Below are 25788 nucleotides of genomic sequence, written 5' to 3'. Positions count from 1 at the left end.
ATTTTCAAGTTGGTTAAATCTGTGCATAAAATTCAGTACTCGGCTGAGAGACCTTATAGATAATTGTGTGTGGGGGGGTTCAGAGATGGGGTATTAATTTGAAAATCATGTTAATTCCTATTATTGCACACAGAGTAAGTCCATGCAATTTATTATGTCTTATTATTTACAGAATTTTCTTTTCAATTGGTTTCTCAAATGATTGCCTCGCTTGGTTCACCAACTACTTCTCCGATAGAGTTCAGTTTGTCAAATTGGAGGGCCTGTTGTCCAGACCTCTGGCAGTCTCTATGGGGGTGCCACAGGGTTCAATTCTCAGGCCGACTCTCTTCTCTGTATACATCAATGATGTCGCTCTCGCTGCTGGTGATTCTTTGATCCACCTCTACGCAGACGACACCATTCTGTATACCTCTGGCCCTTCTTTGGACACTGTGTTAACTAACATCCAGATGAGCTTCAATGCCATACAACTCTCCTTCCGTGGCCTCCAACTGCTCTTAAATGCAAGTAAAACTAAATGCATGCTCTTCAACCGATCGCTGCCCGCACCTGCCCGCCTGTCCAGCGTCACTACTCTGGACGGTTCTGACTTAGAATATGTGGACAACTACAAATACCTAGGTGTCTGGTTAGACTGTAAACTCTCCTTCCAGACTCACATTAAACATCTCCAATCCAAAATAAAATCTAAAATCAGCTTCCTATTTCGCAACAAAGCATCTTTCACTCATGCTGCCAAACATACCCTCGTAAAACTGACCATCCTACCGATCCTCGACTTCGGCAATGTCATTTACAAAATAGCCTCCAACACTCTACTCAACAAATTGGATGCAGTCTATCACAGTGCCATCCATTTTGTCACCAAAGCTCCATATACTACCCACCACTGCGACCTGTATGATCTCGTTGACTGGCCCTCGCTTCATATCCGTCGCCAAACCCACTGGCTCCAGGTCATCTACAAGTCTCTGCTAGGTAAAGCCCCGCCTTATCTCAGCTCACTGGTCACCATAGAAGCACCCACCCGTAGCACGCGGTCCAGCAGGTATATCTCACTGGTCTCCCCCAAAGCCAATTCCTTCTTTGGCCGCCTATCCTTCCAGTTTTCCGCTGCCAATGACTGGAACGAACTGCAAAAATCCCTGAAGCTGGAGACTCTTACCTCCCTCACTAGCTTTAATCACCATCTGTCAGAGCAGCTTACAGATCACTGCACCTGTACATAGCTCATCTGTAAATAGCCCATCCAATCTACCTCATCCCCATAGTGTATTTATTTATCTTGCTCCTTTGCACCCCAGTATCTCAACTTGCACATTCATCTTCTGCACATCCTACCATTCCAGTGTTTAATTGCAATATTGTAATTACTTTGCCATCATGGCCTATTTATTGCCTTACCTCTTATCCTACCTCATTTGCACATGCTGTATATAGATTTTTCTACTGTATCATTGATTGTTTGTGTATTCCATGTGTAACTCTGTGTTGTTGTATGTGTCGAACTGCTTTGCTTTATCTTGGCCAGGTCGCAGTTGCAAATGAGAACTTGTTCTCAACTAGTCTACCTGGTTAAATAAAAGTGAAAGGAAAAAAAACATTATGGAGAATTTTGTGTAGATCTATTTCAATCCCACATTGTAACTCAACAAAATGTGAAAAAATCTAAGAGTGATTGTGTAGACCCCAAAAATCGACCTTTTACTGCAGCGAGTTAAATCAGGGTCACACAGAGTGTTTCTTGGTAGTCTTAAACAAATCTACTTTGAAACAAAAGTATACACTTCACACATGTTTTTATTTTTTATTTCACCTTTATTTAACCAGGTAGGCTAGTTGAGAACAAGTTCTCATTTACAGCTGCGACCTGGCCAAGATAAAGCAAAGCAGTTCGACACATACAACACAGAGTTACACATGGAATAAACAAACATACAGTCAATAATACAGTAGGAAAAAAAGTCTATATACAGTGTGTGCAAATGAGGTAAGGGAGGTAAGGCAATAAAATAGGCCATAGTGGCGAGGTAATTAAGATGTAGCAATTAAACACTGGAGTGATAGATGTGCAGAAGATGAATGTGCAAGTTGAGATACTGGGGTACAAAGGAGCAAAATAAATAAATAAATACAGTATGGGGATGAGGTAGATGGATGGGCTATTTACAGGTGGGCTATGTGCAATGATCTGTGAGCTGCTCTGACAGCTGGTGCTTGAAGTTAGTGAGGGAGATAAGTCTCCAGCTTCAGCGATTTTTGCTGTTCATTCCAGTCATTGGCAGCAGAGAACTGGAAAGAAAGGTGGCCAAAGGAGGAATTGGCTTTGGGGGTGACCAGTGAAATTTACCTGCTGGAGCGCGTGCTGCTGGTAGGTGCTTCTATGGTGACCAGGGTAACACATAGCACATAACACCTGCATTGCTTGCTGTTTCGGGTTTTAGGCTGGGTTTCTGTACAGCACTTTGAGATATCAGCTGATGTAAGAAGGTCTATATAAATAAATTTGATTATGCTCATAAAATAATAAGACATCTGTACCGTGTCAGATATATGTATTACATTTTGAGTTTGCATCCCAATATTACACTTTATATACATCACAGAAGACAGAAATATAACAAAACCATTTGACATAGAAATATCAGAATTTCTGTGAAAAAAAAGAAAGAAACGTATTAATATTAATAACATTCCACCCATGAGGCCTCTAGAGGGCGCTTTGGTCATTTGACTGCATCTATTTCAATCCCACATTGTAACTCAACAAAATGTGAAAAGATCTAAGAGGGTAAATACTTATGATAGGCGCTGTATACTTGAGGGATGCATAAAGGCTTTATAAAAAGCTACATGCACAGTCATGATAAGCTTGATGCCGACATGAGCTATTGTTGTGTCTATCAATGGCTAAGCCGGAAGGTTAAGTCGGTTTTCGAGATTGTCTTATCTGAACTATGAGAAAGAAGAAGGATGATGTGTCAATAAACCTGAGGTGCAATGCAAAGAGCTAATATTTTGTCTCTGCCATAAACACACTGTCCGATATCAGAGGGTAACTTCCCTTGCATATCAATTGGTGTGCATCACAGTGTGTGAGAGAGAGGGGAGGGTATGGAATGATAATAACAGAGCTGATCATTAGGTGACAGAGACGGTTGCCACGGTGCATAAGGTCCTCAAGATCACTCAAGGTCTTTGAGAAAAAGACGTGCCAGCAACAGCAAAACATCTGTATGAGAAAGATCTCAACTGTGTTTGTTGTAATTCGGTACTCTGTTGATATTGAAAATGGTGTGCCAGATTTGTCTAGCGTTTGCACCAGTGTGAAATTACAGGGAGAATTACGTATAAATAGAAGAGCAAAAAGTAAAACATACTGTGGGAAAGAGATGAGAAAACTAACATGACGGTACATTTAATCACCATGTCTCATTTTAAAGTTCTTTGTTATATACAGTATACATTAAATGCCATTGCCTTTGAAGATACTAATTGTAACGGTTAAATACTTTATCTATATGTTCAATTAGCTCTCTCTTTAGATGTGTTATCGAAGGTCAAATGAGGTGTTCTCCAGGGCTCTGTTCTGGGGCCGTCTTAAAATCTGCTATTTTTGATCCACTGCTGGGGTTTGATCCAAGTGACAGCACTGCGGCATCTTTTCCCAATCTGAAGACTTGCGGTTGAGGGGACAGCAGAAAACAGGACAAACAAAACCAAATGATTAAAAATGAATGGAGATCATTTATAACAGCCATCCAAAAAGCCTTGCAGGCATTTTGATGAAACGCACTTCAAAATGCTTCACTTAACTGCTGGTAACCTTTTCTGAGGGCTGGCAGGGGAGAGTTGCATCACTCCGGTTTCTATCAGTCTAATCTGGGTTGCAAAGCTGCAGTTAAGATTCCACTCACAGCGTTCAAGCTTTCCAGCATTAGTTGCAGTTTGCAAAGATGCTTATGCAGGCATTTCAGAACATGCTTCAGGGAAATAAACTTTCATGAAGAAAAAGCTTATTGGAGATACATTTCCACATTTTTCTTTCTTATTCACAGATGAAGGAACAATAAGCTGGTTATCCAAGGACAAACTTAATGTTTTAAAATGCGAACACACTAAATTATTTGTCTGCTTTAAAGCGTGTCTACTGCTTTTGCTTAGACCGCGCTGGTAATTTTAAAAAGTTGCTTCAGAACGTTGATACTTGATAAATGCCAACACGAGATTGATGTGTATGATCAAGGCCAAGTGATCTGTACCTGTCAACCCTCCACCATGTGTAAATGACTGCTTCTAGAATGCAGATGTAACAGTATTTACTTTCACTATTACACAAAAGATGGAACCATCCTGTAATTGAGTTGGTCCTCTCAGTCCATATAAGCATATAATCAATTAAATACAGGCTGTCATACTCAAATTTGCACGAATAAGATATTAACAGATTAATGACTATATTGGAGAACCTGCGAATTGTATGAAAAAAACATGATATATTTAGAAAGCTAATCAGTAAAGTACAGATACAAACCAATTACCTTACATGTAAAACAATAAATTACAGATAGGGGAATTACAAATCTACAGAAACTGTTAATGAGCAACATAAACCTGGGATGACATAGCTTTAAGTGAGAACTGCTGCCTCATAAGGCTGGGAACAGAGAAAAGGAGGAGAGAGGAGGAGAGAAAGGGGGACGTTGCAGCTCTGTCCCTCATTGGGGATGAACATTTTCCTTGGATTCTATTATTAGAAACAGCTGTTCCCCTAGACGCCTGCTTTTCCATCATCACTCTAGCACCTCAGTGTTTCCACAGCAGAAAGTCTTAAACGTGAGCGGAATACCGTTATGCATATGAGAGAGCTAAAGCAGAGTGCCTGCTGCTGCACTGCACACACACACACAGGAAGAGAAACAGGGGCAGGCGTTGCCCTTGGCATGTTTCCTCTCCCTCCCATTTCCTTTGTTGATGTATGATAGGCACTCTTTAAGTGAGCGCGCCCCTACTCCTCTCCATCTTTCACCGCACCGCGGACGACAACATGGGCTCTCTCCTACGCACGTAAGCACCGCACTATCCCCTCTGCAGTGTGCTTCTTCGTGACCTAATTCCTCCCAATCCATGCCCATCTACGGGTTGCAGACTGTAATACATCACAGGATAGAGGGAGAGAGAGTGGGAGGAGAGGGGTAGAGATGGCGGTGCAGTCTTCCCTTCCAGCCTAGTTACTGTAAAAACTTCTGCAGCATTTGGCAATAATAATGAAAACAGTTGCTGGCAACTGGGTCTGCAGATATTCATTGGATGAATAGTGCTCATAGCATGAGAGCAGCCTTGTTTCAGATTTTTCTGGGCATCATTGCAGTATTCACTCATGCATTCATGCATGGACGCACACATGCAAGTAAACAAACACACACACAAAATACCAAATGTCACTATGGTGTACAGCTCCCTCAAAAGACTACAAAATGTCTGCATCTATTCCTCTGTTCTTCTGTAGCATAATCTTCTGATCATTTCCTATGCTTGTGTCTTGTGTGGAAATGTTGCATAGGACTTGTCCTGCTGTTACACTTTCCAAACATGGTTGGATCCCTGACAATAACAGACATTATACACCATTCAGTCCCACTGAGGAAAGTTTTTGACAAAGGTCTTTGCAGCTTCATCGGACATGCCAATGAAGAAAAGTCAAGCACACAACCCAAGACTCACCTGTCAATCAAATTTAAAGATCCCACCAAGTGGTTCTCACAAGTCAGAGGAATTACCAGCCTGCTTAGTGAAAAATGTTAGCTCTGCTTGCATTTAAAAACCTGTATAATGTTGTGTCGTTGTGTTTCAAGGTCATCCAAGACTTCTCTTCATTAATTTACTGTCAATGAGTTATTGAGCAAGATTCGAGTCGTCAAGTCAATGTGCTTTCGAGACATGAGTGCAACTTGGGTGCACAGCATAACTAAGAACTCATCAGGTTGTGTAACTATGTGTTACTGCAGGTGACTGACTATATTGCGATTTGAGTGGACTGAAGCTTGTGTTATATGTCCTTGGATAGAAGGAGGGTTGTGATTGGTTTAATGGTCAGGATGTACATTGAATGTACAGACACAGGTCTTGCATAAAATGTATATGTATGGATACCAGAGATGGGGTCAAATGAATCTAAATTCCAATCAATTGACTAAATGAATTAGACATGGAGTTGGCTGGATTTCAAATGAATTTAACCTGAACTCAGGGGTCTATACATCTATTTCACACCTCCATATGCGCCACTCCCTGCCACCCACCCACCCATGACCACGTCTTCCTGTCCCTTAAACCAATCACCACCCTCTCCCTTGTTTCCATGCCAACACCTCCACATAAAGTCATACACATGTAAGAAAGTGACAATTCAATAAACTTATTGAGATTCTCTTGGTGGTGAGGAGATCAGAAAAGCCTTTCTCAGACTTTCTTTCCCTTGTGACTTTCTATCTTTCAGATTTCCAGAGAGGTTTAGGTCAGTGGAGAATGATTATATTAAGCATTAAACCTGAGTGCCCTCTGTCGCTCCGCACTGTCGGCAGCCTCATGTTTTATCCCACGCTCCCACTGGCTGGGCAGTACCCATGATGTTCCTTATAGGAAATGCTGCTCGACATCTAATCAGATGGGGAACCATTAACCTCCAGTCTAATGGGTCTGGAATTCTGACAGAGTCTATGAAGTTACACTAGAACGCTGTTAAAAGGCTCTGCGTACTCTCTGTGTGATGAAATCTTAGCTCTCAATCTTATTTACAAAATGGATCCATGAAATGCTAGATCTCTCATTTTCTCACTTGCTATCAAACACAAGAGCTTTCTAATATGCATTGTTGAACGCTGTTTGATTTTACAATGGTTGACTAAAAAAGGCCTGGGAATGCTGTTTGATTTCACATTGTTTTACTAAAAAGGCTTACAAATAAGCAGCAAGACACCCAAAGTTTCTTCACACTAACATTTAGTGAATTCATAGGCTACTTCTGCAGAACAAGATGGTAAACAGTATGCACTCTGACTGCTTCGTAAAAACGGACCAGTGTACTGTACTACAGATAGGCAGCACTGTATGGTACCGTACCAGTACATTGCAGTACAGACAGTGCAGTATAGTACAGTACAGACAGAGCCAGTGACAGATTGATTAAAAGCAAAATTCACCCATCTGTTCTGGATCAGGTTCACCAAGGGGTTAAAGAAAATGAAGTAACTCGCTTTAAATTCATCTCACAGAGCTCTTAGCGCAAGAATGTCTCCACTCATCTCCTCATCTGCATTATTTCCAGGCCTGAATGGCGAGAGAGCATAAAGAAAGAGAGCAGTTCCACTGCAGCAGTCTGCCTTGTATGGGGGAAATGTCACCAATTACTCTGCATACATATCACTGAGCAACCCAACTTTAATATGGCACATGACAAAAAAATGGAGAAACAGACACTCTGACACCGTCTTTGAGTCATCATCTCAGTTTAAAGTGTCACTGACTCCCTACTCCCTCACTATTTTCAGAGAGATGAAATCTTTAGAGTACAAGGACCCAACCAGACACCCCATGACTCTCTCATACTGTAGTTATTGCAGTAATATAAATGTTGTACCAGAGACTATAGAAAAATCACCATAGGATTTATTGAAGTGAATTTGGGAGGGGCACTGGGACTCAAACTCTGCACCTACTAGAGGTCGACCAATTATGATTTTTCAACGCCGATACCGATTATTGGACAAAAAAGCCGATACCGATTAATCGGTCGATTTGTATTTTTTAAATTTGTAATAATGACATTTACAACAATACTGAATGAACACTTTTCTTTTACCTTAATATAATACATCAATAAAATTTAGCCTCAAATAAATAATTAAACATGTTCAATTTGGTTTAAATAATGCAAAAACAAAGTGTTGGGAGAAGAAAGTAAAAGTGCAATATGTGCCATGTAAAAAAGCTAACGTTTAAGTTCCTTGCTCAGAACATGAGAAGATATGAAAGCTGGTGGTTCCTTTTAACATGAGTCTTCAATATTCCCAGGTATGAAGATTTAGGTTGTAGTTATTATAGGAATTATAGAACTATTTCTCTCTATACCATTTGTATTTCATATACCTTCGACTATTGGATGTTCTTATAGGCACTTTAGTATTGCCAGTGTAAGGCAGTGTAGGCAGTGTGACATAGCTTCCGTCCCTCTCCTCGCCCCTACCTGGGCTCAAACCAGGAACACATCGACAACAGCCACCCTCGAAGCATCGTTGCTCCACAACAGCGATGCAGAGCAAGGGGAACAACTACTCCAAGTCTCAGAGCGAGTGACGTCACCGATTGAACCGCTATTAGCGCGCACCCCGCTAACTAGCTAGCCATTTCACATCGGTAACACCAGCCTAATCTCAGGAGTTGATAGGCTTGAAGTCATAAACAGCTCAATGCTTGAAGCATTGCGAAGAGCTGCTGGCAAACGCACAAAAGTGCTGTTTGAATGAATGCTTACGAGCCTGCTGCTGCCTACCACCGCTCAGTCAGACTGCTCTTTCAAATATCAAATCATAGACTTAATTATAACATAATAACACACAGAAATACGAGCCTTTGGTCATTGATATGGTCGAATCCGGAAACTATCACTTCGAAAACAAAACGTTTATTCTTTCAGTGAAATACGGAACCGTTCCGTATTTTATCTAACGGGTGGCATCCCTAAGTCTAAATATTGTTGTTACATTGTACAACCTTCAATGTTATGTCATAATTATGTACAATTATGGCAAATTAATTACGGTCTTTGTTAGGAATTAATGGACTTCACACAGTTCGCAATGAGCCAGGCGGCCCAAACTGCTGCATATACCCTGACTGCTTGCATGGAACGCAAGAGAAGTGACACAATTTCCCTAATTATAAAGAAAGAAGAAAATAATATTGCCTGCTAACATGAATTTAACTAAATATGCAGGTTTAAAAATATATACTTGTGTATTGATTTTAAAGCAAGGCATTGATGTTTATGGTTAGGTTTTATGCAACGACAGTGCTAAATCATCACCCGTTTGGCGAAGTAGGCTGTGATTCGATGAGAAATTAACAGGCACCGCATCGATTATATGCAACGCAGGACACGCTAGATAAACTAGTAATATCAACCATGTGTAGTTAGCTAGTGATTATGTTAAGATTGATTGTTTTTTTATAAGATAGGTTTAATGCTAGCTAGCAACTTACCTTGGCTTCTTGCTGCCCTCGCGTAACAGGTAGTCAGCCTGCTATGCAGGCTCCTCGTGGAGTGCAATGTAAGGCAGGTGGTTAGAGCATTGGACTAGTAACCGCAAGGTTCCAAAAACGAATCCCCAAGCTGACAAGGTAAAAATCTGTCATTCTTCCCCTGAACAAGGCAGTTAACCCACCGATCCTAGGCCTTCATTGAAAATAAGAATGTGTTCTTAACTGACTTGCCTAGTTAAATAAAGGTGTAAAAAAAAAAAAAATTGTCCATTCCGATTAAATCGGTCGACTTCTAGCACCTACACTGTGCGCCTACACTGTCCTCTAGGTTTCTTCCTAGGTTCCTGTCTTTCTAGGGAGTTTTTCCTAGCCACCGTGCTTCTACATCTGCATTGCTTGCTGTTTGGGGTTTTAGGCTGCGTTTCTGTGTAGCACTTTGTGACATCTGCTGGTGTACATAGGGCTTTATAAATACATTTCATTGATTGATTGTGCAGTGCCTTTGTTGTTCTTTTCCAGGGGTAAATAAAATAAAACTGTCAATCAAACCCAGGTGGGCTCCTGCGTCCTCAGTGCTTGGACTCCTGATCATGGCATAGCATACAGTAGCATGGGAAACAGATTTTGAGCTGAGATGAAGTTGTTTGAACAGAAAACCCACCCCTGACACCTTGATCTTTCCCACTGGCGAGATGAAGTGCTATCGGCAGAGCATCACATAAATCCTCATCCTTAGAAGGCGGCGGACACATCAATCTCCCAAACAGATCAATAACTCCTGACCACAAGCCACTATGAGGGCTTCATAAGGTGCTCAATACAGTAGCTGCAGTGGAGATACATAAGGTGCCATGACAGGAGGAATAGTGGGGGTTCGTAAGCTTCCTCATACTAACAACTGGGCCTACCATGGGGAGTTCTCATTCAGCATAATCACATTTCTTGGCTAACCAGCGCAACATAGCACACATGTCGACAAGAGCGAGGGCGTTACCTATATTTTCATTAACAACCCAATAAAGCGATTATTGCCTGCCTGCCTGCCTGTGCTGTTGATTGATTTTGGCACAAGTGGTCTTCCATGGGGCCTGGGAGAGACTTCTACAGTATATTGAGTGTGGCTGTCACTTTATGAGAGTCATGGCTGTACTAACCGTGCACGTGCGGCAGCACTCCTACCGGTCTAACCTTGAGAAACAGAGATGCTACTTTCAAATCTTCCCAAAAATCTGAAAAGAAATGGACTGTGACAGAGTCAAAGCAATTCCACAGCGGTTGCCATGATAACAAAAACAGCTTTTGTGCATCGCTAACAAACACAACTTTTACTTGTCGTCACTCAAGCTTGTAAAAAAAGTGAGTCCCTCACATGTCAAACAAACAAACCACTAAAATCTAGGTACAGTCCGCAATATGAGGTATAGATAAAGGAAGAAAGCCCAAAGAGAAAGGAAAGGGAGTGTGGGTCGGAGAGAGGAGTAGAGAGACAAAGATAAAGAGACAGCCCAGCACCATTTTCATTACAGTATCTTACACCAGCCACAAGGGGAGAATGGCCTGCTATTTCGTAAAGTCTTAAAAGTCTTAAGTAGAGCAAAGAGTGCTCAAATCTCTCTGATGCTACAATCCTGCAGAAATCCGACTATTAAATAATCTGAAAACAAGACATCCATTATATCAAGTCTCAAACACATACTAACTTAATCAAATACTCCTTTAAATCTCTAGAAATACGTATTCTGACTGAGCAGAAATCCTGCAGCCTTTACTACCTCTGTAGTACACTGCCCCATTGGGAAGCACTACTTTCATGTAGGCAGTGTGACATCCTGGCGACAAGCAACAATGTAGGTTATCCAATACCTGAACACATGCAGCAGCCCTTTTCCAATGAATGTTCGAGGTCGCTCAGGCAGAAATGTTGCCACAGCCAATCACTCAACTCAGGAAGAGGAAGAATACGAGTCTGACCCTTGTGACCTCACAGCAAACCTCCTACAGCTCATGTCGCATCAGTGTCGTCTCGTTACTAGCTGGTTGCCTTTGACAGCACAGCATGTCTGATGACTAAGGTCGGTAAGAGTGAGACAATGACCTGAAATATCCTTGTATAATCCTTTTGGTACTGCCACGTTTTGCCGCTAAATTAGCATACAGCCCGGCCCGCCTCAGACGAATTTCAATGCCACTGCAAGGTTGTATTATTTGTTGAAGAAGTAAGGATTACCCTCCTGTGATTTGGTAAAGATACAAATAAAGCCTTTATACAATGCTTTTGCCTGAAATAGTCATGCTTAGGATAGCATTACATCTCTATGATGAATCTCTCTGTAGCAAATGAACAGTACTAGCATTATATGCAAATAATACAGTACCACTGTTAGCATTATCTGAACTCAAAGCTACCATAAGTTGTTTGCACTTATCTAGTCTGTAGCCTAGGCTGGGTGCTTTTAAGATGGATGTTCAAGAAATATATATATATATATATATTCTACTTTAATTTGTATTCGGTAATTGTGATGCATTTTGGCCCATTTCCTCACATACTAGAGTACACATGCCGAGCAGCATTCTAGGGGTACATAGTAAGCATGGGGATTGACCTTGAATAATAAAATCAACACATTTACTGTCTCATAACGATGTCCCAATAACCCAATTCAACATATATAATATATTGAATGTGTAAACTGCTCTTCCAACCCATGATTAGCTCACATACTATATAATTGTATCTGTTACATGACTTGGCTGTTAATTGCCTACTAAACAAGCTATAGCCCCTCTTGCCTTCTTAGCTAAATCTGTGAGTCGCTTGCATTTGCGCATCCCATTTTCTAAAGAATGTCATTTCTAGTTCAAAATGTTGTCTTTTCCAAAGACTGTTGATTTTCTATTTGAATAAAATCCTCTTCTTAGTCAGCTGTGTCTTGCACTTCTCCCTTTTTGCTCCTCTATATTTTTCCTTTGCTAATCTATCACAAATGTATTTCACTTTGGGTTAGACCAAAGAAGTACGTTGGCATCCGTCAGGGATAGTCAAGCGGCTTTAGCTGAGAAGCTTTAACGAAAAGCTAATGGGGTGTGAAGTCTGCAGAGAATTTGACAAAAGTGGGAGAAAAGGAGTTTCATTAAGTGGGACATCCTCTATGACTGAGCGACGTTAATTTTCATAACAACAACAACAAAAAACTGTTCTTACCCCTTCAAGCATCAAACGCTTAAAAGGTTACACCCGAACAGTACCTTATAAAAAGCTGGGACCTGTTTCTTAAAAAAAAAAATTAAAAGCAAGAACAAAGAGTTTGATGATCAGATTCATGAATTCGATTGGACTGCAATGCAGTCGTTGCAGAAGGGAGGGAACCACAGAGCAGGGATAGCACATGAGGACCGTCTTGAAGAGAATGCAGAACCTCAAACACAATTCATAGCATTGAAACCCCTGAAGAAAGCTGTAGTCTATATACACTGCTCTTGATAAAGACTGCAGCTTGAAATGGAAGGTTAGCTGTGCTGAGTCTGCCAATATACTTGCTGGAATGTAATAAATACATCGTTTTAGTGGGACCAATAACCTTGACTTTCTGGAGTGAAAAGTATGCTGTCATTTATGCATAGAATAGTAGAAGTATGATGTGCATACCTGATGGTGGAACGATGGTGCAAAGAACCTACAATATGATAGTCGAGTGACAGTCAGGTATTACTCACAACCTTTATTTAAACCAGGTAAGTAAGTAATGACCTGGCAGGATAGGGGGGGTTCTGGTGGGAGAAAGAGAGAGATCCTGCCAACAGATGAGAAAAGGTAAATATATATATTTTTAAAAACATGATCACACGGCTCTTAGTTTAACCCAGAAGAGCTGTAATTCGAAGCCACAATCGGAAGTGCTGCCCCTGCATTAGTTTGTAAACTTTGCAACTGGTTCTTGTGAAAATGTAACTGCCTCTCAGTTGTTCCGTAGTAAGCACCCTCCAAACCGAAAACGAGGGTGTGGTTTTGTGATATGTGATTTAGAAAACATACAATGTACATTCAGAAACCTTTCTAGATGCAAACATCCAGTGCAGTCCAAATCTCAAGTAGCTTGTCATAAAAATGCAGTGCTTGCCCCCCAAAAGTATACTGGGTGACAGTGATGTTGCAGGGTGTAAAGTACATGCAATGAAATAGCAAAGACGTACTATAGAATATAATCAATTTATATTTATATTGTGACCAGTATGACTAATGTTTCGGTGTGGCCTTTCTCAAGGAGAGCCGGTGCCAAATGTCTCCATCAGACAGAGCATAAAACCCCCTCCAGCATCCCAGTCTCATTCACATTAAAATGCAAAACCGGGGAGGCCACAGAGGCACAATCAATGACCCATCCAGGCTGTTAGGCTATCCAATCAGAAGTCCTCTGGACCCGGCTCAGAGAAAACAGCACCTTCCATTTTTGCGAGGAGATTTTGTCAGTAGGAATCCAACCTAATAAACAATTCATAACCTTGGCTCAAGATGACAGCTCATCATTGACTCCGCAAACTCTGTCTACATTTACTTGGCAAATTCAGTATTTCATGTGGAAATGACTTATGTATGAATGCTATGAATGTAAATAATGGAAAAGGCTTTGTTCAAGTGCAATCCTGTGACTTACACTTTATAATTCAATGAAGCCTTTTAACAATAAAGGCAACTTCAGAAGGGAAGCTCACCTGTGTAAAGCTCCTGCATGCACTCTACTATCAGACGTCACAAATAACTCAATAGCAGGCTACTCATTAAAGGGATCCATTTCTTTGGATTAATGGGTTTCAGACAATCAAAAAAAATATGTATTAGAAAAAAATATACAAATGTGAAATGTATGGCGGCATTGTCATTGATAGTCAATGGCCAGTTGAATGAACGGAAACACAGATACTAAGGGTCTATTCAATCAGATCCGCTTTAGCAGACATCCGCATGGCTGATGTTTTGACGCTGTCGGAACTGCATTAGAGCTGTCAAATCCACAAGGAGCTCCTGCCATTATACCTAAAGTGGACATTGCCATTGGCCGCACGAAGTTGCATTAAGAGAAATCCCATGCAGGCTTGTTTACAAGTTCAAACACTGGAATGTGAGACGTAATCTACAGCTCAATTAGGCTGATAGAAATCCTCATTATTTTGTTGAATAGTTGAAGAATTCTCAATTTGAGCGTCATTATTATTCTATATATATATTGTTTGTAATTTTGCCCCCTTTTTCTCCCTAATTTCGTGATATCCAATTGCGATCTTGTCTCATCGCTGCAACTCCCCAACGGGCGAAGATCGAGTCATGCGTCCTCTGAAACATGACCCAGCTAGCCGTGCTTCTTAACACCCGCTCGCTTAACCCGCAAGCCAGCCGCACCAATGTATAGGAGGAAAAACACTGTTCAACTGACAACCTGAAGTTAGCTTGCACGAGCCCGGCCCACCACATTTAACGCGAATGGGAAGGGTGTGGCTTCATGACAATGATCAAGAGCAGCGGCTCACCGATTTGACAGCTCCAATGCAGTTACACCTCTAACATTGGCAAAACGACAGTTATGCGGGTGTCGGATACCGCTGGTTAATGCAGAATCTGATTGAATCTAAGCCTAAATTATAATCATTTTGTGCAAATAGTCTGTTCTTCATAAATGATCAATTGTGTTGAAACAAGATATCATGATCTATTATAGATATATTAATAGGTTATTATAGCTATTACTTTGGTATTATCATTATTGAACTGAAAAGGTTCACCAATCAAAAACAAAATGGGTATTTGAGGCAATTTTGAATATCATTTGTGTGTTTGAAAGAACTATAGAGTTGAGAATCTTCAGGACCTTACCAATGATGAACATTGGACAAATGTTTAACCTTTTCACATGAGTTACTGTAATGCTATTTCCTAACCAGATTTTCCTACAGGCATGATTTGCAGACTGTTTGTGTATACTGAAGGTTATGACTCAGTCCTGCTGGTAGAATACTGCTAGCCAGTGTCATGTCCACAGTACTGCCAAGTCTGACCAGGAGGAAGCTTTGCTGATCAGCCACAGTGACTGACTGACTAGCTGGCAGTGCATGGCAATCCCACCCTGTTACTATCACAAAACACCACATGATTTCCAGTGTGTATAGCATACAACAGTATATGCATGTACTGTATGTAACAAGCGCAGGCAACACACACATACGTCATATTCAGAGCTACAGTAAAGCCATACCGTGACAAGATTTGCAGTATATAATTTAACCTGTGATAAAAAATAAATAACATAATGGGCATTCGGAAAGTATTCAGACCTCTTGATTTTCCCCCACATTTTGCTACATTACAGGCTTATTCTAAAAGGGATTAAATAGTTTTTTCTCCTCATCTATCTACCTCACATTTACATAAGTTTTGAGACCGTATAGTCAGTACTTTGTTGAAGCACCATTGGCAAAGATTACAGCCTTGAGTCTTCCTGGGTATGATGCTGCAAGCATGGCACACCTGTATTTGGGGAGTTTCTCCCATTCTCTGCAGATCCTCTCAAGCTCTGTCAGGTTGGATGGGGAGCGTCACTGCACAGCTATTTTCAGGTCTCTCCAGAGATGTTCAAACGGGTTCAAGTCCGGGCTCTGGCTGGATCACCTCCCTGACCAAGGCCCTTCTCCCCCGATTGCTCAGTTTGCTCTAGGAAGGGTCTTGGTGGTTCCAAACTTCTTCCATTTAAGAATGATGGAGGCCACTGTGTTTTTGGGGACCTTCAATGCTGCAGAAATGTTTTAGTAATTCCTTCAACCCCAGTTTTTGCTCTGACATGCACTACTAACTGTGGGACCTTATATAGACAGGTGTGTGCCTTTCCCGATCATGTCCAATCGATTGGATTTACCACAAGTGGACTCCAATCAAGTTGTAGAAACATCTCAAGGATGATCAATAGAAGCATGATTCACCTGAGCTCAATTTCAAGTATCATAGCAAAGAATCTGAATACTTAAACAAGGTATTTAAAAAAAAAAAAAAAAAAATTTAAATGTGGCAAAACAATCTGAAAACTTGTTTTTGCTTTGTCATTATGGGGTATTGTGTATAGATTGAGGAGAAAAACATATTGTTTAATACATTTTAGAATAAGGCTGAAACTGTGGAAAAAGTCAAGGGGTCTGAATACTTTCCGAATGCACTGTATATATGCATGCATGTCACCAGTGGTGACCCGTCACTCAGGACAGCTGCAGAGACCCACCTGTTTTGAGCCGCACATTTTTTGCAAAAAAAAAAAAAGATGATTATAATTAAAAAGATATGTTGGGGGAGGGGGGGTTGCCTGTTTTGCTTGATATTTTGGCATTAATACGTGTCACATATCAGCTTGCAATGTAAAAAATAAAAAAATATGATTGAGTTAATTAATAAAGCCTCCATACAAACATGGTCTCTTTTTTGCTTTCTTTAGTAAGGCAGCTCCAAAATGCAGGTGTTTCAGCCTAGATCAGTGTTTTCTGTGGTGGTGGGGCAGCTAGCGGAAAATACAGAGCATAGGGGTTGGTAATGTTCTCTAGTTGCGCCGTGATTGGCTCAGTGTTCGGTCACTCATGGGGAGAGCTGGAAAATTCAAGCCCCTGGATGCTGCCATAGAATTACATTAGAAGTGCCAATCCAAAAAGGCTCAAGGTCATTGGCCACAGATAAAACTACATCAAATCACATTATACCTACAGTAGCGTTGATTGGACTGATCATGTCAATATCATACAATCTTAGCTAGCAGTCATCATCATGAATCAAGTCGACAATCTACTGGCACATCCTTTTTGATCCTTGTCATTGAAGAGTAATAATGAAGAGAAATTATAGATAAAACGTATCGGTGCTCATCGGCCATTGGACATTGACATTACACAACAAGTTGGAAATCGCAAATTCAACAATGAGTGGTTTGGAAGGGATCAGTGGCTAACTGCAAGCATTGCAAAGCAATCACTAGCCTGCTATTCAGTGGAGTGGGTGTGTGGTCCCAATTCTCGGTTTAAGGTTCTCTTTTCCAAGCTAAAAATTATAAACATTCAACATTGGCAATGCTGGCAATCCAGCATGATTTCTGCCGCGCTCAAAACAACTGTTGACTCAGAACTGGACAACTGGGTAAAACGAGCTCCAACTGGGAAAATAAGTTTTGAACTGTCATCCCACTTGGAATTGTAAGTCGGGAACTCTGGCCTCTTTCTAGAGCTACGACCTGAAGATCACTGACGTCATCATGATTCAACCTTGGTTTTCACCACGTTCCCAGTTGTTTTGAAAGCACCATAACTCTAGAGAATGCCAGACTTTAATGACAAAGTTTGATGACAAAGTTTGCCCACGAAGAACCGCTGCGCCACCTTCCTGTTCAAGTGAGCACAGCACAACAAGGTGAGTGTCACGGCCTGACCATAGAGAGCCTTTTTATTCTCTATTTTGGTTAGGTCGGGGTGTGTGACTAGGGTGGGTAATGTAGGTTGTTTTATTTCTATGTTGGCCTGGTATGGTTCCCAATCAGACGCAGCTGTTTAGCGTTGTCTCTGATTGGGGATCATATTTAGGCAGCCATTTCCCCACTGGGTTTTTGTGGGATCTTGTTTATGTGTAGTTGCCTGTGAGCACTCCATAGCTTCACGTGTTGTTTGCTCTTTATTGTTTTTTTTGCATTTCACGAATAAAAAGATGTGGAACCCATATCACGCTGCGCCTTGGTCCGAATGTTATTACGACGATCGTGACAGAAGATCCCAACCCACCAGGACCAAGCAGCGTGCCCAGGAGGAGAAGGTATCCTGGACTTGGGAGGAGATCTTGGATGTGAAGGGATCCTGGACTTGTGAGGAAATCCTGGCAGGACAGGATCGCCTTCCTTGGTGGCAGACGCAAGGAGAGAAGGGAGGACAGTGCCAACGCCGGGGTTCGCTGCCACAACGGAAGCCCAAAGAACAGCCCCCCAGAAAATGTGGGGGTGGGCACACGGGGTGGTCGGCGGAGCCGAGGAGAGAGCCAGAGACCACCTGGGAGGAGATAAAGAGGTGGTCGGTCGACCCAAGGAGAGTACCATAGCCCGCCTGGGATTCGTTGAAACAGTGTGAGGAGGGATACCGGAGAATGGAGTTGGCTAGGAGTATGCGGCAACGCAGGCGTTTGGAGGAACGTGTCATCAGTCCGGTGACACCTGGGCCGGCTCCACGTATCTGGCCTCCAGTGCGCCTCCCCTGTCCGGTACGTCCTGTGTCTCCTCCTCGCACTTGCCCTGAAGTGCGTGTCACCAGTCCGGTATCACCTGTGCCGACTCCACGCACTAGGCCTCCAGTGCGCCTTCCCAGTCTGGTACGTCCTGTGCCTGCTCCTCGCACATGCCCTGGAGTGTGTGTCACCAGTCCGGAACCTCCTGCGACGGTCCACAGTCCGGAACCTCCTGCGACGGTCCGGAACCTCCGGCGACGGTGCCCGGTCCGGAACCTACGGCGGCGGTTCACGGTCCGGAACCTACGGCGGCGGTTCACGGTCCGGAACCTACGGCGGCGGTCCACGGTCCGGAACCTACGGCGACGGTCCACGGTCCGGAACCCAGTCCAGGCACAGCTTCCAGTCCCGCTCCATGGCAGGAGCCCTCCTCTGCGCCGGTGCCCAGTCCAAGCACGGCGTCCAGTCCTGCTCCACGGCAGGAGCCTCCCTCTGCGCCGGTGCCCAGTCCATGCACAGCGTCCAGTCCAGCTCCAAGGCTGGAGCCTTCCTCTGCATCGGGGTCCAGTCCGGGCACGGCGTCCAGTCCAGCTCCAAGGCCGGAGCCTTCCTCTGCAACGAAGTCCGGGTCAGGTGTCCAGTCCTGCTCCATGGCAGGAGCCTTCCTCCGCGCCGATGTCCAGTCCAGGCACGGCATCCAGTTCCAAGTCCGGAGCCTTCCTCTGCGCCGATGCCCAGTCCAGGCACGGCATCCAGTCCTGCTCCATGGCAGGAGCCTTCCTCTGCGCCGATGCCCAGTCCAGGCGCAGCTTCCAGTCCTGCTCCATGGCAGGAGCCCTCCTCTGCGCCGGTGCCCAGACCAAGCACGGCGCCCAGTCCAGCTCCAAGGCCGGAGCCTTCCTCGGCGTCGGGGTCCAGTCCGGGCACGGCGTCCAGTCCTGCTCCACGGCAGGAGCCTCCCTCTGCGCCGGTGTCCAGTCCAGCTCCATGGCCAGAGCCTTCCTCTGCGCCGGTGCCCAGTCCAGGCACAGCGTCCAGTCCAGCTCCAAGGCTGGAGCCTTCCTCTGCGCCGATGCCCAGTCCAGGCACGGCATCCAGTCCTGCTCCATGGCAGGAGCCTTCCTCTGCGCCGATGCCCAGTCCAGGCACAGCTTCCAGTCCTGCTCCATGGCAGGAGCCCTCCTCTGCGCCGGTGCCCAGACCAAGCACGGCGTCCAGTCCAGCTCCAAGGCCGGAGCCTTCCTCTGCTTCGGGGTCCAGTCCGGGCACGGCGTCCAGTCCTGCTCCACGGCAGGAGCCTCCCTCTGCGCCGGTGTCCAGTCCAGCTCCATGGCCAGAGCCTTCCTCTGCGCCGATGCCCAGTCCAGGCACAGCTTCCAGTCCTGCTCCATGGCAGGAGCCCTCCTCTGCGCCGGTGCCCAGACCAAGCACGGCGTCCAGTCCAGCTCCAAGGCCGGAGCCTTCCTCTGCGTCGGGGTCCAGTCCGGGCACGGCGTCCAGTCCTGCTCCACGGCATGAGCCTCCCTCTGCGCCGGTGTCCAGTCCAGCTCCATGGCCAGAGCCTTCCTCTGCGCCGATGCCCAGTCCAGGCACAGCTTCCAGTCCTGCTCCATGGCAGGAGCCCTCCTCTGCGCCGGTGCCCAGACCAAGCACGGCGTCCAGTCCAGCTCCAAGGCCGGAGCCTTCCTCTGCGTCGGGGTCCAGTCCGGTTACGGCGTCCAGTCCAGCTCCAAGGCCGGAGCCTTCCTCTGCACCGAAGTCCAGGTCAGGTCCGGTGTCCAGTCCTGCTCCATGGCAGGAGCCTTCCTCCGCGCCGATGTCCAGTCCAGGCACGGCGTCCAGTCCAGCTCCAAGACCGGAGCCTTCCTCTGCACCGAAGTCCAGGTCAGGTCCGGTGTCCAGTCCTGCTCCATGGCAGGAACCTTCTTCGGCGCCGATATCCAGTCCAGGCGTCCAGTCTCACTCCATGGCAGGAGCCTTCCTCTGCGCCGATGTCCAGGCATGGCGTCCAGTCCTGCTCCAAGTCCGGAGCCTTCCTCTGCGCCGATGCCCAGTCCAGGCACGGCGTCCAGTCTCACTCCATGGCAGGAGCCTTCCTCTGCTCCGATGACCAGTCCAGGCACGGCGTCCAGTCCCGCTCCAAGGCCGGAGCCTTCCTCTGCGCCAGTGCCCAGTCCAGGCACGGCGTCCAGTCCCGCTCCAAGGCCGGAGCCTTCCTCTGCCCGATCCAGGCACAGCGTCCCGCTCCATGGCAGGAGCCTTCCTCTGCGTTGATGTCCAGTCCTGCTCTAAGGCCTTCCTCTGCGCCAGTGCCCAGTCCAGGCACGGCGGCCAACTCAGCTCCATGGCCGGAGCCTTCCTTGGCGCCGGTGCCCAGTCCGGGTGCGGCGTTCAACCCAGCTCCATGGCCGGACCCATGGTCAGGGCGGGGGCAAAGTCCCGCACCAGAGCCGCCACCGATGCTGGATCCACGGGATAAGCGGGTTCCTCGTCCCGCACCGGAGCCGCCACCGACGCTAGATGCCAACCCGGACCCTCCCCTATAGTCAGGTTTTGCGGCCGGAGTCCGCACCTTTGGGGGGGGGTACTGTCACACCCTGATCATAGAGAGCCTTTTTATTCTCTATTTTGGTTAGGTCAGGGTGTGACTAGGTGGGTAATCTAGGTTGTTTTATTTCTATGTTGGCCTGGTATGGTTCCACTGGGTTTTTGTGGGATCTGTTTATGTGTAGTTGCCTGTGAGCACTCCATAGCTTCACGTGTCGTTTGCTCTTTATTGTTTTTTTTGCATTTCACAAATAAAAAGATGTGGAACCCATATCACGCTACGCCTTGGTCCGAATGTTATTACGACGATCGTGACAGTGAGTCCAAAAATGTATTGTATGCTGCTGCATAAATTACGTAATATGCCAGGGAGATATGTATACTGTAGCTAAGGAAGTAATACTAAGTGTATGTTGTATAGCAAGCTGTTAGTAGCCCATGTGCTTCACCCTAATAAATTGGTCTATTTTTCCCTCTTAATTTTGCCTGTTCTGATTTGGTGGTGCACATGTAGCCTATAACCTGTTTTAGAGAAATGTTATCATCGAATATTGTAAGAGATTTCATTGTCTGCATATATGCCCCCTTTATTTATCCTTCGGTTCTGACTTGGTGTATAGGGAGAACGGTCCATGTTCTGAATTCTGCCGCTGTACATTTCAAAAGTGCTGAACAAATAGTTATATTGACTACGTCCGTCCTAGCTAGCTCATTATTGTCTTAATCTAAATTACGGATTGCCTCTTATCCGCTTGTCGTCCCCTTATGCCACAGTTTGTATACTCAATTGTCAGTAAAAACCACATTTGTTTAAGCAAGTCAGCCATATCAGCTATGTTTTTTTTAAAGTCAGTAAATGAGGCTGAATAAACTGTTTCTCTGCCAGACAAGGCTCCGCTGATAGCCAGGTGTAGCAGTGGTAATGTGTCGGCACTGCTGTTGAGATTCTGCTGTTGGGACAGCTTTGTGTAGTTCCTAAGAGTTTGTGGGCACCATTGTGCAAAGCTGTCATCAAGGCAAAAGGTGGCTACTTACAAGAATCTAAAATAGAAAATATATATTGATTTGTTTAACACTATTTTGGTTACTACATGATTCCATATGTGTTATTTCATAGTTTTGATGTCTTCACTATTATTCTACAATGTAGAAAATAGTTTTTTAAAAACCTGGAATGAGCAGGTGTGTTCAACTTTTTGGCTGGTACTGTATATAGACTGCGTCTACAAAACACCTGCTCTTTTCATGACATAGACTGACCAGGTGAATATAGGTGAAAGCTATGATCCCTTATTGATGTCACTTGTTAAATCCACTTCAAATCAGTGTAGATGAAGGGGAGGAGACAGGTTAAAGCAGGACTTTTAAGCCTTGAGACAATCGAGACATGGATTGTGTAACTGTGTCCTTCAGAAGGTGAATTGGCAGTAGGTGCCATGTGGCAGCACACACAAAGTTTTCAATACTCCTTATTCTCGTAACATTCCTATTTGTTGTAAATATATTTTTTTTATCTGCTTACACACACTGAGACAGACACAGGGTGGTTTTGTGAGCATGCCTGCTCATTTGTACATTTATAACAAAACACTCAGCCAGACACTTTCCAAAATGTAAAAAATGTTTGCAACGTTTTCTTAGAACACCACTCTATATCCAGTTGTCATGCAATTTTCCAGCAGTTTTAAGACACTCGGAGCCATTTTAAGAATATTCCCATGACATTCCCAGAAATTGTTGTAGACATATCTTTGCAGACACATTTCGACCATCAAAATGGGAATGCCAAAGCTCCCAGAGCAACATTATTGTAAAGACTGCAGTTTTAGGTAGCATCATGAAAACCTTGAACTTTACCCGACATCCCATAAACACTGCTTGAGCAAAAAAAATGTATTTTCTTCCTTTCCATGCAAGCATACACACACACTTTACACTCATGCCTGCTGTTACTATGTTTTACATATGTAAGACCAGTTGAACCAAGCATGAATTCATTTGTATCCATCACTGGCACCCTGACAATAATTCTGCATTCATATGCACACACTAAGTGCCCAAATTCAGCATCACAATTTGTCTCTACTGGGCATCCTTGTTGAGTCACTGACAACGTTATGTAATTACTGCATTGAGGCCAAACCAGCACAATATTTCAGTCTCCTCCTAGTCACTTTATCCTCTGTCAGAGTGTGTACTGTATAGAAGACACATCACAGTTATGTAGGTACACACGTGTGTAGAATTGCTAAATTGGAAAAATCGATGTGCAGCACCAAAGCTCTCTCTCTTTATATATATCGGTAATTATCTGTCTTTACTGGTTCTGACACCACAGGGAAGTTAATGCATATGGATGGATTTGACACATTGCGGTAGCTCTCCTTGCTGCTGAAATGCAGTGAACCATTTTGGTCAACGTGAAAACGTTAGGCCTATACTAGTGGCCAAACAAGGACAAATACAAAAATACAAGGATTTATAATTACATCTAGAAGACAGTGAAATAGAAGACGCACATCTGCAGACGTTAGAAAATGACCCAAGCGGTTATCATGTGTTCTGTGTTATCATATTACTAGGCCTATCTAACATGTGTTGCACGAGGCACATCTCTCCCTTACAAAAAAAACATTAGGTAGGCTACTTACCATGTTGACTTCAGAAACCATGTCGATACTTGCGATATCTATGCTCATTCCAACGTCCACAGGGGCACCTTTAAATCGCACGTAAAACACAGGTATCAGTGGCATTTTAATCAGACAGCTCGCCAACACGACAAATGAATCTGCATGCGACTTGTTATTAGTCATTAGCCAACATTGGGTAGACTTCACCCGAAAAAAGGAGTTTACCTCCAAAATCAGGCCTCAGACGAATGTCATACCCCTTAAGCAGTTTGTCCACGGTCGCTTTCACAAATGACATGTTGCTAGGCTCGTTGGCGCTAAAGGGAAAATATATGGTATTGATTCAGAATCTTAATCAAAAACTGCAGAGTAAGGGACTGTGGCAAGACAGGCAGAAACAAGACATCACACCCGTGGGATCTCACCTTTGAGCGCCGCAGACCATGGCGACCATTAGGAAAAGACAAAAAATCTCCCAGCGTCCGCGGTCCAAAGCCGTCCACATCACTAACTTTGATCAGAGAGATAGATGACTTTGAGCGAAGATTTCAGAAATGCAACTTTGTCACAGGCTGCCCAATTATTCCAAGACAACGCATGCGCGTCGTTTTACCAACATTCAAATTGTATTTGCACAAAAACACGCTATTTCGTAAAAAAATCGGCGACTTCGATAGAAAAACGGTATTCGCGTTTCACCTGAGCTGTCGATGCTGGCACAAGAAGGGGTCGCCGGGATGCATGCAGTAGCTGAACCGTATCAATATGCTAGGCAGATCCCATCACCTCCGGCTAATTCGAGCATTTCAGCAGACACAGCAGTGTCCGGAGCAGATTTGCATCAAGCAGGTATCCCTGTGTTGGTCGGCTGAAGATATTAAAATAATAAGCATTGAACGCGGCTCTCCATTCACCTTTAGTCAGCCCTATGTGGGGCATCGTGCAAAACAAGCACGTCTGAGGAGCTGCGCAATTTCTGAGGTGTACCTGTACGCCCGAGCTCACTCGTAGCGCATTCCATTCGCCACTCGTCACGGGCTAGAGCCCAAGTTATTTTTATTTTTTTAAACCCAGAAAACGCATTACAAATCGCAACGCACCAATAATTATTTAATGAGAGAAGGATGAGCTATTGGAGCTGCAATGGCCCTTGCAGCTGCATGACGTGCTATAGGACTATGCTACAGAATGTATAAGAAGAAATGTTCTGCTATTTCTAGTGATGATATTGACAGACTTCTGACTAATTTGCCAAATGAAACTAATTTGCATTTTACTGGTCACCTTGTGCTAGACCACATGATTATTTCAAGTTAAATCGTGGGGGGGGGGGCTGAAGATACCATGTGCCAGAAGTATCGGTTCTGTGACTCAATTGGTGGAAAAATGCATTTGACTTATCCTTGGTCTTCATACTGGTTTAGCTCTCAGGTTGTCTCCAAGGACCAATACGTGGCCATGCAGTATGGGTTTGGTGATGCATCACAGGACAGAACTGTTTAAAGATTCATGACTTCTGTTGGGTAAAATGGTTCAGCATCAGTTGAAGCCTACTTGCTAGGGAGTGAGAAGCAGTGGTGGATTGGCCATCTGGGCCATTTTATAGGTAGGTGGGTGGGTGGGCAGGCTGAAAGAAAAAAATACAATTACAGTATCAGTCAAAAGTTTGGACACACCTACTCATTCAAGGGTTTTTCTTTATTTACTATTTTCTACATTGTAGAATAATAGTGAAGACATAAAAACTATTAAATAACACATATGGAATCATGTAGTAACCAAAAAAGGTGTTAAACAAATCCAAATATATTTTAGATTCTTCAAAGTAGTCACTTTTTGCCTTGACGACAGCTTTGCACACACTTGGCATTCTCTCAATCAGCTTCACCCGGAATGCTTTTCCAACACACTTGAAGGAGTTCCCACATATGCTGACCACTTGTTTCCTGCTTTTCCTTCACTCTGCGGTCCAACTCATCCCAAACCATCTCAACTAGGTTGAGGTCGGGTGATTGTGGAGGCCAGGTCATCTGATGCAGCACTCCTTCACTCTCCTTGGTCAAATAACCCTTACACAGCCTGGAGGTGTGTTGGGTTATTGTCCTGTTGAAAAAC

At 44.1% G+C, this 25788-nt stretch overlaps 1 protein-coding gene across 1 annotated transcript in view; it reads right to left on the bottom strand.

Annotated features, from left to right (window-relative positions):
• LOC129811803 (gamma-aminobutyric acid receptor subunit beta-1-like) overlaps positions 1-24904 on the bottom strand; it is a 46214-nt gene extending 21310 nt beyond the window's left edge. Inside the window, exons 1-3 of the mRNA XM_055863434.1 lie at positions 24099-24904; positions 23899-23990; positions 23692-23759 (exon numbers count right to left, since the gene is read on the bottom strand). Coding sequence (XP_055719409.1) covers positions 23692-23759; positions 23899-23990; positions 24099-24178 — 240 coding nt within the window. The 5' untranslated portion in view covers positions 24179-24904. The remainder of the gene's footprint in view (positions 1-23691; positions 23760-23898; positions 23991-24098) is intronic.
• Positions 24905-25788: the final 884 nt, after the last annotated feature.

Source organism: Salvelinus fontinalis, chromosome 15, assembly GCF_029448725.1.
Source record: "Salvelinus fontinalis isolate EN_2023a chromosome 15, ASM2944872v1, whole genome shotgun sequence".
Taxonomy (NCBI): domain Eukaryota; kingdom Metazoa; phylum Chordata; class Actinopteri; order Salmoniformes; family Salmonidae; genus Salvelinus; species Salvelinus fontinalis.
The sequence above is the reverse complement of the archived record's forward strand: the minus strand, read 5'-3'. Positions and strand labels throughout refer to the sequence as shown.